At 46.5% G+C, this 14,780-nt stretch overlaps 1 protein-coding gene across 1 annotated transcript; it reads right to left on the bottom strand.

Annotated features, from left to right (window-relative positions):
• Nucleotides 1–2,623: 2,623 nt before the first annotated feature.
• On the bottom strand, nt 2,624–12,159 carry LOC101683017 (protein C19orf12 homolog). The gene is made up of 3 exons (XM_013062716.2): nt 11,864–12,159; nt 7,932–8,086; nt 2,624–3,645 (listed from the first exon to the last, which is right to left on the bottom strand). Exons 1-3 carry the CDS (start codon nt 11,962–11,964, stop codon nt 3,410–3,412), a joined length of 492 nt encoding a protein of 163 aa, XP_012918170.1. The 5' UTR covers nt 11,965–12,159; the 3' UTR covers nt 2,624–3,409.
• Between the last annotated feature and the right edge of the window lie 2,621 nt (nt 12,160–14,780).

Genomic DNA, 14,780 nt, shown 5'->3' with positions numbered 1-14,780 from the left:
CTGTGTTGGACTTGGAGACACACCCCTCAAGGCCACCTGTAGGAGGTGCTAGTTGCCCCAGTTGTAGGGGTGTCCCCAGCATTCAGCCTCCAGCTACCAGCCTTCCAGGACTTCCTCAGCCTTGCCAGGGCCACATGCTGCTACACAGTAGCTGGTGGAGGCAGAGATAGAAAAGCCTGGTCACTTTAGCCAAAGCAGGACAGCCCTAGGGTCATGATCGCTCCAGGGCCCTCTGGCCACTCCTACTTCTACACTCCCCTGTTCTTAGGTCATGGCTTCTCGGCAGTCCCTCCTCACCTCCCACATGCTCCACTCTGTTTCTGAGGTCCACACACTGCCATGTGCAGTTTCCCACTATTCTAGGAGAAGGCAACAGGCCACTCTCACAACGAAGATGAAAAGCCATGCCACTGCGGGCTACATGGGAATGTGTGTCCTTGCTGGTATGGGCAGCACCACCCTTCCTATGCCAACTGGGGTGAACGACAATCAGGTAGACATTGGAAAGGGCTGGCTAACACCACAAGGCTTCATGCAGTCTATCGAGAAGGATCCTCCTGACGTGCCCCTTGTCCTGTGTGATCCCAGGCAGTGACTTCCTCTCCCTACACTTCCACCTGGCAGGAGAATGCCAGTGATGTGTCACAATGCTTATGACCATGGAGGTGAGGGGACAGGAAAGGAAAATCAGGCCTTCCATGGGGAGTGACACAGATGGGGCTCCTCACGTGCAGAGAGCAGGGAAGCTGTATTTTCACATCTCTGCCCAGTTATACTACCTTGGTCCTTGTCAGTCACCATGGACCCAAGGTCATGAGTCTGCATTCTCAGCAGGCAATGGGCAGCCCTCCCACACCTATTTGTAAACACATCTGGCCCCTGTGACCACCGCCATCCTGCCCCAACTTTGGCCAATCTGCCATCTTGTGTGGCTTGGGCAACTAGCCTCTAAGACACCAGGATATGCCTGCTTCCCCATCCAAACCTCCCTCAGCAGCAGAGTGATCCATGAACATGTAAATCAGAGGGGCACCTGTGTGGCTCAGTGGGTTAAGCCTCTGCCTTTAGCTCAGGTCATGATCTCAGGGTCCTAGGGTCAAGCCCTGCATTGGGTTCTCTGCTAATCAGGGAGCCTGCTTCCCCCACTCTCTCTCTCTCTCTGCCTGCTTCTCTGCCTACTTGTGGTCTCTGTCTGTCAAATAAATAAATAAATAAATAAATAAATAATCTTTAAAAAGGCATATAAATCAGAGCAGTTACTCTTCTACTTCAAACGCTTCAGGTCTTCTAATAGCACCACAGTAAAAGTCAAACTCCCTACAAGTCTGTAAGACCCTGATTCCTCTGTCTCCCAGCTATCTTGTCTTGTCCCACTGTCCCTCTACTCCAGGCTTCTTGCAGTTCCACTAAAGTACTAGTTCATTCCCACCTCAGGGCCTTTGTACATACTGTTCCCTCTGTCTGGGCTGCTTTCTTCACAGCAATTCTTGCTGGATTTTCATCATGCTTCAGAGCTTGGCTCTACTGTCTCCTCCTGAGAAAGGCCTTCCTGAAGCCACCTTATCCTTAGTGACAGGCCTCTGTTCCACTTGCTATCACATTGCCCTGTACTTTCCAGGAATTCTCATAACTGGAGGCAATCATGGTGTCTTTCTCATGTATTTTGCTTACCTATGTCTTGACCCCTTCTCCCTTCTTGAGGACTGACCTCTGCTAGTCTTTGTTTCACTTTCCTGGTGAAGGAACACTTCCTGGCCCATTACAGGAATTCAAAGAATATTTGATGAATGAATGAATGGAATGAATGAATGGATGGATGGAAGCCAGATGGCCTTGGCTGGGACACGCAGGCCGGAGAAGCCCATGGCTCTGGCTTGCAGAGGCAGTTCTCCAGATGAAGGCAGAGATGATGCACTTCTGTTGCCTTCTGTTCCATGTTTTTGCCATATGGCTTGCTGCACACTGGGCTGAATCGCAGATGCTCTAACTTGGAGCTTTCTTGCTTTTGTGTGTTAATAACATAAAGATGGAACATAGCTTACCACACATTTTGTGTTTGCTGACTATCTATATGTGTATAAAACAGACGTCGGTGTTACTAGCTAACCCACTTGTGAAGTGGAAGGAAAACAGAGCAATTAGAGAGGGAGGGAGGAGGTGGGTGCTGCCTGAGACCCTGGCCAAGTCTCCAGAATTATGTGTGCCTCCCGTGGAGGGCGGGCTCTACCCAGGAGAACATGGCAGGGCGGGGCTTGGCACAGAGATTTTACAGCCTTACAGTTCCCATGATAGGGTCCAGCTCCTCATGAAGCATGGCACAGAGTGTGCTCCCTGCAGTCCTGCCCAAGTCTTCCTCAGCCTCAGTGTTTTCCTTTCCCACCTCCACTCAGCCCCAGACACACCTGCCGACTGTCACTTCCAGGAGGGACCGCTCTCTCTCTAGCCTCTGAACACCCCACCTCAGACCACAGCCCGCTCACCCCTCCTGGTGTCACTCAGCAATCTTTCACTCAAATGTTTGAGACTGAGTGCCTCCCACGTGCCTTTGTGTAACGACCTTCTGAAGGGGGGAGGGCTCCAAACAAATAAACAAATGCACAAAAACAAAGTGTCTCACATGCAATGAAGAACAAAATATGGGGCTTATTTAAAAAGACAGAATTAAGCATTTGTGCCACCATGGTAGCCACAATGCAGGGCAACCAAATATCCCTAATTGATATAGAATATTTCTTTGAAGAAGATTCCAGTGAGTAGACTCTGAACAGTGGTATGTCAAGGCAGCGGTGAAGCAAGGGTCCTGGGGCCCAGGGAGGAGCAGTATTCCATCAAGGATATTGCTTGGAATGGCAAAGCTGTGGGAATGATACAAACAGATGACTCTTAGTCCATTTCTCTTTTTTTAAGTTCTTCACAGACAATGTAAGACAGAAATAAGAATAATAAAGCCACGAGAGCCAAGAGGAGAGCCTGAGGGGAAAGCCAGGAAAGGGTTTTCACCTCCTGGGGGAGACCGGACTTGAGGTCCAGCCTGTCCTCTCAGGCCCAGCGCCCATTACAGTCACCCCAGAACCCAGCTAGTCCACACTGACTTCACTCAGCAAGATCTGCTCCATCTGACCCAAAACTGCCCAGAAGTTGGGTCAGGGTTTTCCCCAGGAATGAAGGCAGACCGGCCAAGGGAAGGACTTCAGTGGCCATCAGGGCAGGACCACTGACTAGGACCCCATGTTCCCAGGTCTGGGGGAGTTGGACCCAACCCATGAGCAATGAATGGGTGAAGCTTCCCCCACTCCCAATCACCTCTATGAGTTAGGAAAACCATCTTAATGGCCCACCACCCTGTGGAGAATCATCTAAATGAGACCCCTGCTTTCTAGAAATAGTTTTGAAATCAATATACTGGACTTCAGCCTTTGAGGCACTTTTCCAGCTTGGCCAGCAGCTGCTTCTTCAGGTCCTCACTGCCCATGACCAATGTGGTCAGGTGTTCGGTGTCCCTCCACTCCAGGTCCTTGAGGATGGTCATGGCTTCATTATAGAGCTTTTGCTTCTTATCAGGTGGCAGCTCCATTATGGTCTGAGAAATCGGCTTGAACTCTCCACTTATCATCCATGTACCTAAGAGAGTCCCAATAGCCTCCCCTAGAAAACAAGGAATGTTCAGTTAGTTGGTTCAATGTGTGCTCTTGCCAGGAGCACGTCCACTGCCTTGACGAGTGAACACATTAACACACAGGCCAGAATGGGCTTGGCTTCATGCCTGCTCCACCCCTTCATGAGGGGGCAAGTGTTTCTGGGGTCCTTGTTCCATTTTTCTCAGATAACTGACACCCAACATGCCTTTTCCTAAATTGTGCATTCACAGACGCAGCACAAAGTATCTCTCACCGCACAGCTCTGAGAACTGAAATCTTCTCCAGGGCCCACATGTTTCCTGCTTCCTAGAAATATCTCTCATCTTAAAGGACAGAGCTGAGAATCCAGTGCCTTTGCAAGGAGAATCATCTCAGTGGTGAGGATGAGTTTTCTTCACAATATGCACTTTGCCCCTGAACTTTGGAAATTCTCAGTGAAATCCTATGGTTAAAGGACCCTGTGGACAAAAAACGAGACCATATGTCTGGGAGCAACTGTTTTTCATGCCAGCCCTTCAGAGTGGTATGATGATAACTATCAAATAGAGCTTACTCAACTGTACAAGTAAGTGAAACCATATATTAATTGACCCTTTCTGCTTGACTTACTTCACTCAGCATAATCTCCTCTAGTACCATTCATATTGACGCACAAGTTAGGTGTTCATCCTTTCTTTTTATAAAAATTTCTTTTCAGTGTAGCAGTATTCATTGTTTTTGCACCACACCCCTTGCTCCATGCCATCCGTGCCCTCTCTAATACCCACCACCTGATTCCCCCAACCTCCCACTCCCCTTCAAAACCCTCAGATTGTTTTTCAGAGTCCATAGTCTCTCATGGTTCACCTCCCGTGCCAATTTCCCTTAACTCCCTTCTACTCTCCATCTCCCCTTGTCCTCCATGATATTTGTTATGCTCCACAAATAAGTGAAACCATATGATAATTGACTCTCTCTGCTTGACTTATTTCACTCAGCATAATCTCTTCAGTCCCATCCATGTGGCTACAAAAGTTGGGTATTCATCTTTTCTGATGGAGGCATAATACTCCATAGTGTATATGGACCACATCTTCCTATCCACTCGTCCGTTGAAGGGCATCTTGGTTCTTTCCATAGTTTGGCGACCATGGCCATTGCTGCTATAAACATTGGGGTACAGATGGCCCTTCTTTTCACGCATCTGTATCCTTGGCGTAAATACCCAGGAGTGCAATTGCAGGGTCATAGGTAAACTCTATTTTTAATTTCTTGAGGAATCGCCACACTGTTCTCCAAAGTGGCTGCACCAATTTGCATTCCCACCAACAGTGGAAGAGACTTCCCCTTTCTCCAAATCCTCTCCAACACATGTTGTTTCCTGTCTTGCTAAATTTGGCCATTCTAACTGGTATAAGGTGATATCTCAATTTGGTTTTAATTTGCATCTCCCTGATGGCTAGTGATAATGAAGATTTTTTCATGTGTCTGCTAGCCATTTGTATGTCTTCATTGGAGAAGTGTCTGTTCTTATCTTCTGCCCATTTTTTGATATGATTATCTGTTTTGTGTGTGTTCAGTTTGAGGAGTTCTTTATAGATCCTGGATATCAACCCTTTTTTTTCTCTCTCTCTACTGTCATTTGCAAATATCTTCTCCCATTCCATGGGTTGCCTCTTTGTTTTCTTGAGTGTTTCCTTTGCTGTGCAGAAGCTCTTGATTTTGATGAAGTCCCAAAAGTTTATTTTCGCTTTTGTTTCCTTTGCCTTTGGAGACATATCTTGAAAGAAGTTGCTGTAGCTGATATCGAAGAGATTACTGCCTATGTTCTCTTCCAGGATTCTGATGGATTCCTGTCTCATGTTGAGACAGATTAGGTCCTAGCAACAGCAATCAGACAACAAAGAGAAATAAAAGGTATCCAAATTGGCAAAGAAGAAGTCAAACTCTCTTCGCAGATGACATGATTCTTTATATGGAAAATCCAAAAGACTCCATCCCCAAACTACTAGAACTCATACAGCAATTCAGCAACGTGGCAGGATCAATGTACAGAAGTACAATGTACAAAGTCGATGTGCATAAATCAGTGGCTTTCTTATACACTAACAATGAAAATACAGAAAGGGAAATTAGAGAATCGATTGCATTTACTATAGCACCTAGAACCATAAGATACCTGGGAATAAACCTAACCAAAGAGGTAAAAGATCTGTACTCTAGGAACTACAGAACACTCATGAAAGAAATTGAAGAAGACACAAAAAGATTGAAGACCATTCCGTGCTCTTGGATCAGAAGAATAAACATTGTTAAAATGTCTATACTGCCTAGAGCAATCTATACTTTAATGCCCTTTTGAGCTTATTTTTGTGTATGGTGTAAGAGAATGGTCGAGTTTCATTCTTCTACATATAGCTGCCCAGTTTCCCCAGCACCATTTATTGAAGAAACTGTCTTTTTTCCACTGTATATTTTTTCCTGTTTTGTTGAAGATTATTTGACCATAGAATTGAGGGTCCCTATCTGGGCTCTCTACTCTGTTCCACTGGTCTATGTGTCTGTTTTTATGCCAGTACCATGATGTCTTGGTGATCACAGCTTTGTAGTAAAGCTTGAAATCAGGTAACGTGATGCCCCCAGTTTTATTTTTGTTTTTCAACATTTCCTTAGTGATTCGGGGTCTTTTTGATTCCATACAAATTTTAGGATTATTTGCTCCAGCTCTTTGAAGAATACCGGTGGAATTTTTATCGGAATGGCATTAAAAGTATATATTGCTCTAGGCAGTATAGACATTTTAACAATGTTTATTCTTCCAATGAAGAGCATGTACTGGTCTTCCATCTATTTGTGTCTTCTTCAATTTCTTTCATGAGTGTTCTGTAGTTCCTCGAGTACAGATCCTTTACCTCTTTGGTTAGGTTTATTCCCAGGTATCTTATGGTTCTTGGTGCTATAGTAAATGGAATCGATTCTCTAATTTCCCTTTCTGTATTTTCATTGTTAGTGTATAAGAAAGCCACTGATTTCTGTACATTGAGTTTGTATCCTGCCACGTTACTGAATTGCTGTATGAGTTCTAGTAGTTTGGGGGTGGAGTCTGGTGGGTATTAGAGAGGGCACGGATTTCAGGGAGCACTGGGTGTGGTGCAATAACAAGGAATACTGTTATGCTGAAAAAAAAAAAAACACATTGAGATACCACCTTACACCAGTTAGAATGGGCAAATTAACAAGACAGGAAACAGCATGTGTTGGAGAGGATGTGGAGAAAGGTGAAGCCTCTTCCACTGTTGGTGGAAGTGCAAGTTGGTGCAGCCACTTTGGAAAACAGTGTGCAGATTCCTCAAGAAATTAAAAATAGAGCTTCCCTATGATCCTCAAATTGCACTACTGGGTGTTCATCCTTTTTAATGGCTGTTAATAGTCTGTTATATATATATATATGGACCACATCTTCTTTATTCATTCGTCTATTGAAGGACATCTTAGCTCTTTCCACAGTCTGGCTCTTGTGGACACTGCTGCTATGAACATTGCGGTACAGATGGCCTTTCTTTTCACTATATCTGTATCTTTGGAGTAAATACCCAGCAGTGCAATTGCAGGGTCATAGGGTAGCTCTAGTTTTTATTTTTTGAGGAAAATTCACACTGTTTTTCAAAGTGGCTGTAACAGCTTGCATTCCCAACAACAGTATAAGAGTGTTCCCCTTTCCCCACATCCTTTCCAACACTTGTTTCCTGTCCTTTTAATTGTTGCCAGTCTAACTCGTGTAAGGTGGCTTTTCAATGTGGTTTTGATTTGAATTTCCTTGATGGCTAATGATATTAAACATTTTTTTCATGTGTCTGCTAGCCATTTCTATTCGTTTTCTTCCTTAAATTACTTTTATTTATTTATTTGACAGAGAAAGAAACAGCTAGAGAAGGAACACAGCAAAGGGAGTGGGAGAGGGAGAAGCAGGGTGCCTGCGGAGAAGGGAGCCCAGTGTGGATCTTGATCCCAGGACCCTGGGATCATGACCTGGGCCAAAGGCAGATGCTTAAGGATTGAGACACCCAGGTGCCCCTCTATGTGTTTTCTTTTTTTTTTTTTTTTTTAATTTTCAGCGTAATGGTATTCATTGTTTTTGCACCACACCCAGTGTTCCATGCAATCTGTGCCCTCTATGTGTTTTCAATACGATGGATTAGGAACACAAAGATCATGTCATGGGAGCAACCACAACTCAGCAAAAAAGTCCCACAGGACAGAGACTTTTGTGAGGTCTCTGTGGTATCAAAATCTAGCTCTCCCTGCAAGGCTTACCAAGAGTAGCTCCATGTGGACCTCCAACCATATGACCGATCATTCCACCCACAGCTGGCTTCAAGCTCCCCTTTTCCCTCTCCTCTGCGATGCGGCACAGCAGCTTCATGATGTCTTCCACCTTGAGAGGTTTCTTGGCGAGCCTCGAAGGAAGCCTTTCAAAGGGAGAGTTATAATGAGTGTCAGAGTATTTGCACCCAAATGTTGCTTTTGCTGGAGTTTGGAGGACAGCCTCACGCAGAGAAGAGGAGCTCTGCTGTATGCGGAACCAACAGCACCCAGCAATGTGATAGGTTCCTTGACACAGAGGAAGTCGGGGAGCCGCTAGTTAATAAGCACACAGAACCTGCAGAATGCACGAGAGGCCTTCCTTGCCCTCTGCATAACTTCTCACTTATGAGAGATTACGGAACAGGCCCAGCCACAAGCTGCATCTGTTCATCACAAGTGAGGCAAGCGTGTCCTCTCTCGCATCTGCAGCCTTCATGCCGCCTCAGGCACCCCCAGTGCACAGAGCCTGGGAGAGGGCAGATTGTCCCAGCCTTGAGTCCTCTGTCATGTGACAGGGCAATAAAGCTCATGCCAAGCCCAAGAAGGGGGAAAGTACTGGGCTCTGTGACCACCCTGGCCTGTGCCCTCACATGCCTGCCAGGTGACCCTGAGCAGATTCCTCACCTGTAAAGGGAGATAAGCCACCTACAAGCTGGATTCTGGAAAGGTCTGGGGGGAATGGATGCAAAGTACCTGTTGTGAGTCTGGAACACACGGACCTGAGACCAGATGGCTCTAAATGAGTCTTCTGTTACTGATACACACCACTGGCTTTTCTGTAAGCAACCTCTCTTAATGCCCATCCAGTTCTGTACGGGGGATAATAAAGGCAGGGACAGGATGGCCCTAAGAATGACCAGTAAGATGGAGCAACCAGAGAATAAAATAAACCAAAATATTCCAGAGGTTTGCATGTGTTTGCATAGACAGACAGATGGACCTTTCGAACAATGACCTTTGAACAATACTCTGTGGTCAGGAAAGTGTTATCCACACTGGTGGGAAACTGACAGGTACACAGGGCAAAGGCAGGGGGTGCTCTGACCCAGAGTCAGTGGGCATGGAGATCCACAACACTGACGGGACACCTGACAGGACCCGGAACCCAAATCAAAGTGGCCATGAGTTGGTGCTTCTCTTTTTGGCTCCAATCGGACCCAAGGCTGGAAGGGCGCTTTCTTTCCTTCACTCCCCTTTTCATGAAAGTAGTTCCTAAAGTATCTTGACATAGTTTGGGGCAGCCCCTTTGCTCAAGAACTCTTGGTTACCTCTCTTTTGACCCAAGGAAAATCCAGAACCAGACACTCTTGTAGAAATCATCCTCTCAATACTGGAGGAGAATTTTGAGCCCCGAGAACAAGTCTGTAGGTCTACTGGATCACCACAGTCAGGGTTCAGAACATCTTTGCCATTCCAGAAGTGATAAGTTAGTGTCCTGGACTCTGGCCCCTGACATGTTCGAAATCAGCGATTCTCCATAAGTCGACCCCACTTTGGACAGCAAGACTCGAAGAGAGCATGACCCAAACATCTGACATCGGCTACTTAGTCCTCAAGTTCAGAAAATGCAAACAAGCAAAAAGTGTCTGTTTGACCATGTGGGGTGTGGAGGCCTTGAAGGGGCAAGGCCCTGCAGGGGTGCTCAAGTGACTGGAGAAGAAGTCAGGAGCGTGTGCCCTCGCTCTGGCACCATGTGTCCTGGACCTGCCAGCACATCCCTGAGCTTCCTGCCCCTTTGCTCACTACTGGCAACCCCTTGCAGGGAATGGAATATCTGTCCTTTATCCTGGGGAAAAGGGAGATGAAACTTGGACCTGGGAAGGTGCTTCTGGGGCTGCAGTGAGCTTCCCATTTCCAGGCACAGGAAAACCCCAAGCATGGTCTTTAAGGCTGGCTCCCTGGCCAGGACACTCTGCCCAGACACCACTCCTAAAACAGGGTTTCTTCACAATTATTGACCTGCATGTGGGAACACTTCTGCAGGGCAAGAAAATGTGTGGAAAGGAAGCAGGAAACAGCCACTTCACACTCTGGTCAATCTAAAAACCTAGCTTCCCACCTGCTCTGAATGACTTCATACAAACCCAGAGGGGCTAATACAACATGATTGATCATGCAAAGACCACTCACTTCCAACCTCCTCTCAGCACAGGCAGACCAGCCCAAGGCAGGAGCCCAGGGCTCTGTGGACCAAGAGGTCCAGCAGGTGTCCCGGTGTGTGGGAGGGCACGAGAAGATGTGGCTCACCTCTGGCTGGGTTCAACAGCTACACATCACAGCAAGACATAGCACTACAGTTGCCTCAATGCAAGACAGAGCCGGTTTAATTTCCGTGTAAGAATCATTTTAGACTTTAGAGCATCAATAGACTCTTGTGGAAGAAAGGTTTGTCACCCCATCTCTTCATTCTTACTGGAAAGCCCACCCTCCTGACTTCTCAGAGATTGCCAGACTGAGGAAGGAAGCCAGTCCTGTTCACCCTCCCACTCCAAGATTGCCTTTGTCTTTGAGCAGCAAGGAAACCAGGAAGGAGGGAGGAGGGAGGAAGAGTATTCTGATGGGGACACACCTCAGAGGGTGGGAATGGGGTCTCCCCTCCCCATTTCACACCTATTTAAGAATCAGATTTGTTCATAACACAGGCTCTGGTCACAGAAAGCCCATCTGCCAGCCACAGGGAAAGCAAATGCCAACTTGAAGCCCTGGTTTCTTGCAAGCACCAGGCTGGTCTGCTGGTGACAGCAAGGTTCTGGGGAAGAGGTAAATGAACCCATCCCTGGGACTGCATCCTGCCTTTTTGAGATGGACCAGATTGTGAGAGAGCAGGGAGAAAAAGGCCTCAGAGCTAACACAGACTTCCGTGCACTGTGTTTAAAAAAAAAAAAAAAAAATTAGAAAAGCAGAGCCCCTTAAGGAGTCAGAGTGATCTTGCTCACCTGCCATCTTCAGTAATTTCTACTTCCTCTGCATGGCCTGGTTCTTGCAAGCCTTGTGTCTGCACTTCTGTAGGTCTGCTCCAAATATCCCATGTGGGACCCCACTAGCACTTTCAGATATGCCCACAGACTTTTTAATGACTGAAGTGTTGCCAGTATTTAAAAACCAGATTTAACATATATCAGAGTTCTGATTTCTCTTGAAAAATCAAGAGAACACCTTCCCATAGACACAGAGGCCAAAGCCGAACAGGTCCTGGCTGGGTGACCTTACCTGAGCAGAGGCCCATAAACAGGTCATCTGCAAAGTCTCAAATCTCCCTGCTTCCTCTTTTAAAGGCTACAGAAGCCACCAGTCCCCACCACAGGAATTGTCCCCTCTGAGATCTCGAACATCCATTCCTGATCATCTCTAAACTTTATCTGCAGGGCGAGACCAGGAGTGCTGACTCATCAAGTATCCTTCTAGGACTCTGTCCCACAGTTCTAACACCTGCCACTCCACCCATGCACCTGGGACGCATAGGAAGGTGATGCACATGCCGGGTTACTGCAGATGGCACATACATGCAGGTAACTCAAGAGGTCATACACACACTGGGATCACTCTGCTGGGAGCCAAGGCCCTGAGCCCACTGCCTGGGTTGTAACCCCAGCTCGGCTGCTTCTGCTTACTTCTGGTATGACATCAGCCTCTCTCTTTCTCAGTGTCTTCATACCTTAGCAACCGTGGATAGGGCTCTGCGCCACACCTCACCTGCACCACATCTGTGCACCCAGCCCTTTACCTGCTGGGACGCGGCCACTGGTGCCACAGAGACCTAAGGACCAGCTTCTCCAGCCCCACCCAGGGTCTCCTAGCCCCGCAGCTGCCCCAGCACGCAGACCCCCTCTCTGACACCTTCCGGCTCGCCCACGCAGGAGGGCCTTCTGGTTCCCACTCACCATGGCACCGATGCCGCCACTACTATCACCACCACTGCCACTGCCACCACCACATTCACCTCAGCCTTCCTCGTCCTCTCTGCCATCGCCTCCGCTACCATGGTCCTCCTGGTGGCTGCCACTACGGTCACCACTATGGCCACCAGCACCACTGGCCTCACCAACCGGCTGTGCTGCTCTGGTGCCTTCACCTTCACTTGATGCCTCTCTGGCTTTGGCTTGCTGGCCAGGTGTTGCCTAGAACCCGGAGACTGAAGGATCCTGGGGAGATTCTCCTGAGTGTCCTTCTCCAGCCCTCTACCACACACATTTTATATGTGATTTGGTATCTCTGACCCTTGGGCCTAAGGAAGCTCCTCCCCTGCTTCACTGGTCTTGAGGGAGATCCCAGTAACCCAGGGAAACTCAAGGTGCTAAGTTAATGTTTGCTGAATGTATGGGCCGAAGTCCAACATAGGCTGTCCCCCATCCACTGCAGCAGCACAGGCCTCTGCGTCAGGGGTTTGAAAGGCTAAGCATTGGCTTCACTCCTAAGGTTCCAACAGAACAGGGAGTCCAGCTTCCAGGACAAAGTTGAGGTCGGGGAACTTCTTGGGTGGGGGCAGATCTGAATATGGTGGGCTTGCAGGGAATCCTTCAGAGGGAGCCTGGATATTTCCCCCACACCCCCCCCACACACACAGGCTGGCCTTGAACCATCTGAAATCTGAAAAAGGGCTCTGGGGGCTTTCTATGAACTAGCCCACTTAATCCTGACACTGTCTTCCAACCTAGGCATGGTTGCCACTGCTCTATTACAGATAGCTACAAGAGGTTGGTCTGCCCAAGGCCACCCAGGTAGGGAGTATCAAGGTCCACACTCTAACCTGGGTCCACCTGGCTCAAAGCCCTCACTGGGCCTCTTTCATTCAAAGTCTTTTTGTTTCATTTTCTTCTCTTTCCTCTCCTTTGAATGGGAAAGTATTTTGGAAGTATATACGCCATATATACACACATATATATAAACCATAATATTCAACATACAAATATGCACATGCATTGCTGAATTCCTGTATCAGTTCTAACAGTTTTGGAGTAGAGTCTTTTGGGTTTTCTACATACATATCATGTATCTGTGAAGAGTGAGAGTTTGACTTCTTTGCTTATTTGGATGCATTTTATTGCTTTTTGTTATCTGATTGCTGAGGATAGAATTTTTGGTACTAAGTTGAACAACAGTAGTGAAGGTGAACATCTGTAGTATTCTTTTTTCCTACTATTTTTTTAAATTCTTTATTGTTTTATGTTAGTCACCATACATCATTAGATTTTGATGTAATGTTCTAAGAGTCATTGTTTATGTATAATACCCATTCCTCCATGCAATTTGTGCCCTCCTTAATACCCACCACCATACTCACCCATTCCCCCCACCCCCTCCCCTCTAAAATGCTCAGTTTGTTTCTGGAGTCCACAATCTCTCATGGTTCATCTCCCCTCCAGTTCTCCCCCTTCACTTTTCCTTTCCTTCTCCTAATGTCCTCCATGTTCTTCCTTATGTTCTACAAGTAAGTGAAACCATATGATAATTGACTTTTTCTGTGTGACTTATTTCACTCAGTATAATCTCCCCCAGTCCCATCCATACTGATGCAAGAGTTGGGTATTCATCCTTTCTGGAGGCTGAGTAATATTGCTTTGTATATATGAACCACATCTTCTTATCCATTCATCTGTTAAAGGGCATCTCATCTCCTTCCACAGTTTGGCTATTGTGGACATTGCTTCTATGAACATTGGGATGTGGTTAAAACCCAGTAGTGCAATTGCAGGGCCATAGGGTAGCTTTAATTCTCTGTGGAATTTCCACACTGTTTTCCGAAATGGCTGCACTAACTTGCATTCCCACCAACAGTGTAAGAGGGTTCCCCTTTACCCACATCCTCTCCAGCATTTGTTGTTTCCTGCCTTGTTAATTTTTGCCATTCTAACTGGTATAAGGTAATATCTCATTGTTGTTTTTTTAAATTTTTTTTCAATTTATTTATTTTCAGAAAAACAGTATTCATTATTTTTTCACCACACCCAGTGCTCCATGCAATCCGTGCCCTCTATAATACCCACTACCTGGTACCCCAACCTCCCACACCCCCGCCACTTCAAACCCCTCACATTGTTTTTCAGAGTCCATAGACTCTCGTGATTCACCTCCCCCTCCAATTTACCCCAACTCCCTTCTCCTCTCTAACACCCCTTGTCCTCCATGATATTTGTTATGCTCCACAAATAAGTGAAACCATATGATAATTGACTCTCTCTGCTTGACTTATTTCACTCAGCATAATCTCTTCCAGTCCCGTCCATGTTGCTACAAAAGTTGGGTATTCATCCTTTCTGATGGAGGCATAATACTCCATAGTGTATATGGACCACATCTTCATTATCCATTCATCTGTTGAAGGGCATCTTGGTTCTTTCCACAGTTTGGTGACCGTGGCCATTGCTGCTATAAACATTGGGGTACAGATGGCCCTTCTTTTCACGACATCTGTATCCTTGTGGTAAATACCTAGGAGTGCAATTGCAGAGTCCTAGGGAAGCTCTATTTTTAATTTCTTGAGGAATCTCCACACTGTTCTCCAAAGAGGCTCCACCAGCTTGCACTCCCACCAACAGTGGAAGAGGGTTCCCCTTTGTCCACATCCTCTCCAACACATGTTGTTTCCTGTTTTGTTAATTTTGGCCATTCTAACTGGTGTAAGGTGATATCTCAATGTGGTTTTAATTTGAATTTCCCTGAGGGCTAATGATGATGAACATTTTTTCATTTGTCTGATAGCCATTTGTATGTCTTGATTGGAGAAGTGTCTGTTCATATCTTCTTCCCATTTTTTGATATGTTTGCCTGTTTCATGTGTGTTAAGTTTGAGGAGTTCAT

Source organism: Mustela putorius, unplaced genomic scaffold, assembly GCF_011764305.1.
Source record: "Mustela putorius furo isolate JIRA1106 unplaced genomic scaffold, ASM1176430v1.1 tig00000174_pilon_pilon_pilon, whole genome shotgun sequence".
In the NCBI taxonomy this organism is placed as follows: Eukaryota; Metazoa; Chordata; class Mammalia; order Carnivora; family Mustelidae; genus Mustela; species Mustela putorius.
The sequence above is the reverse complement of the archived record's forward strand: the minus strand, read 5'-3'. Positions and strand labels throughout refer to the sequence as shown.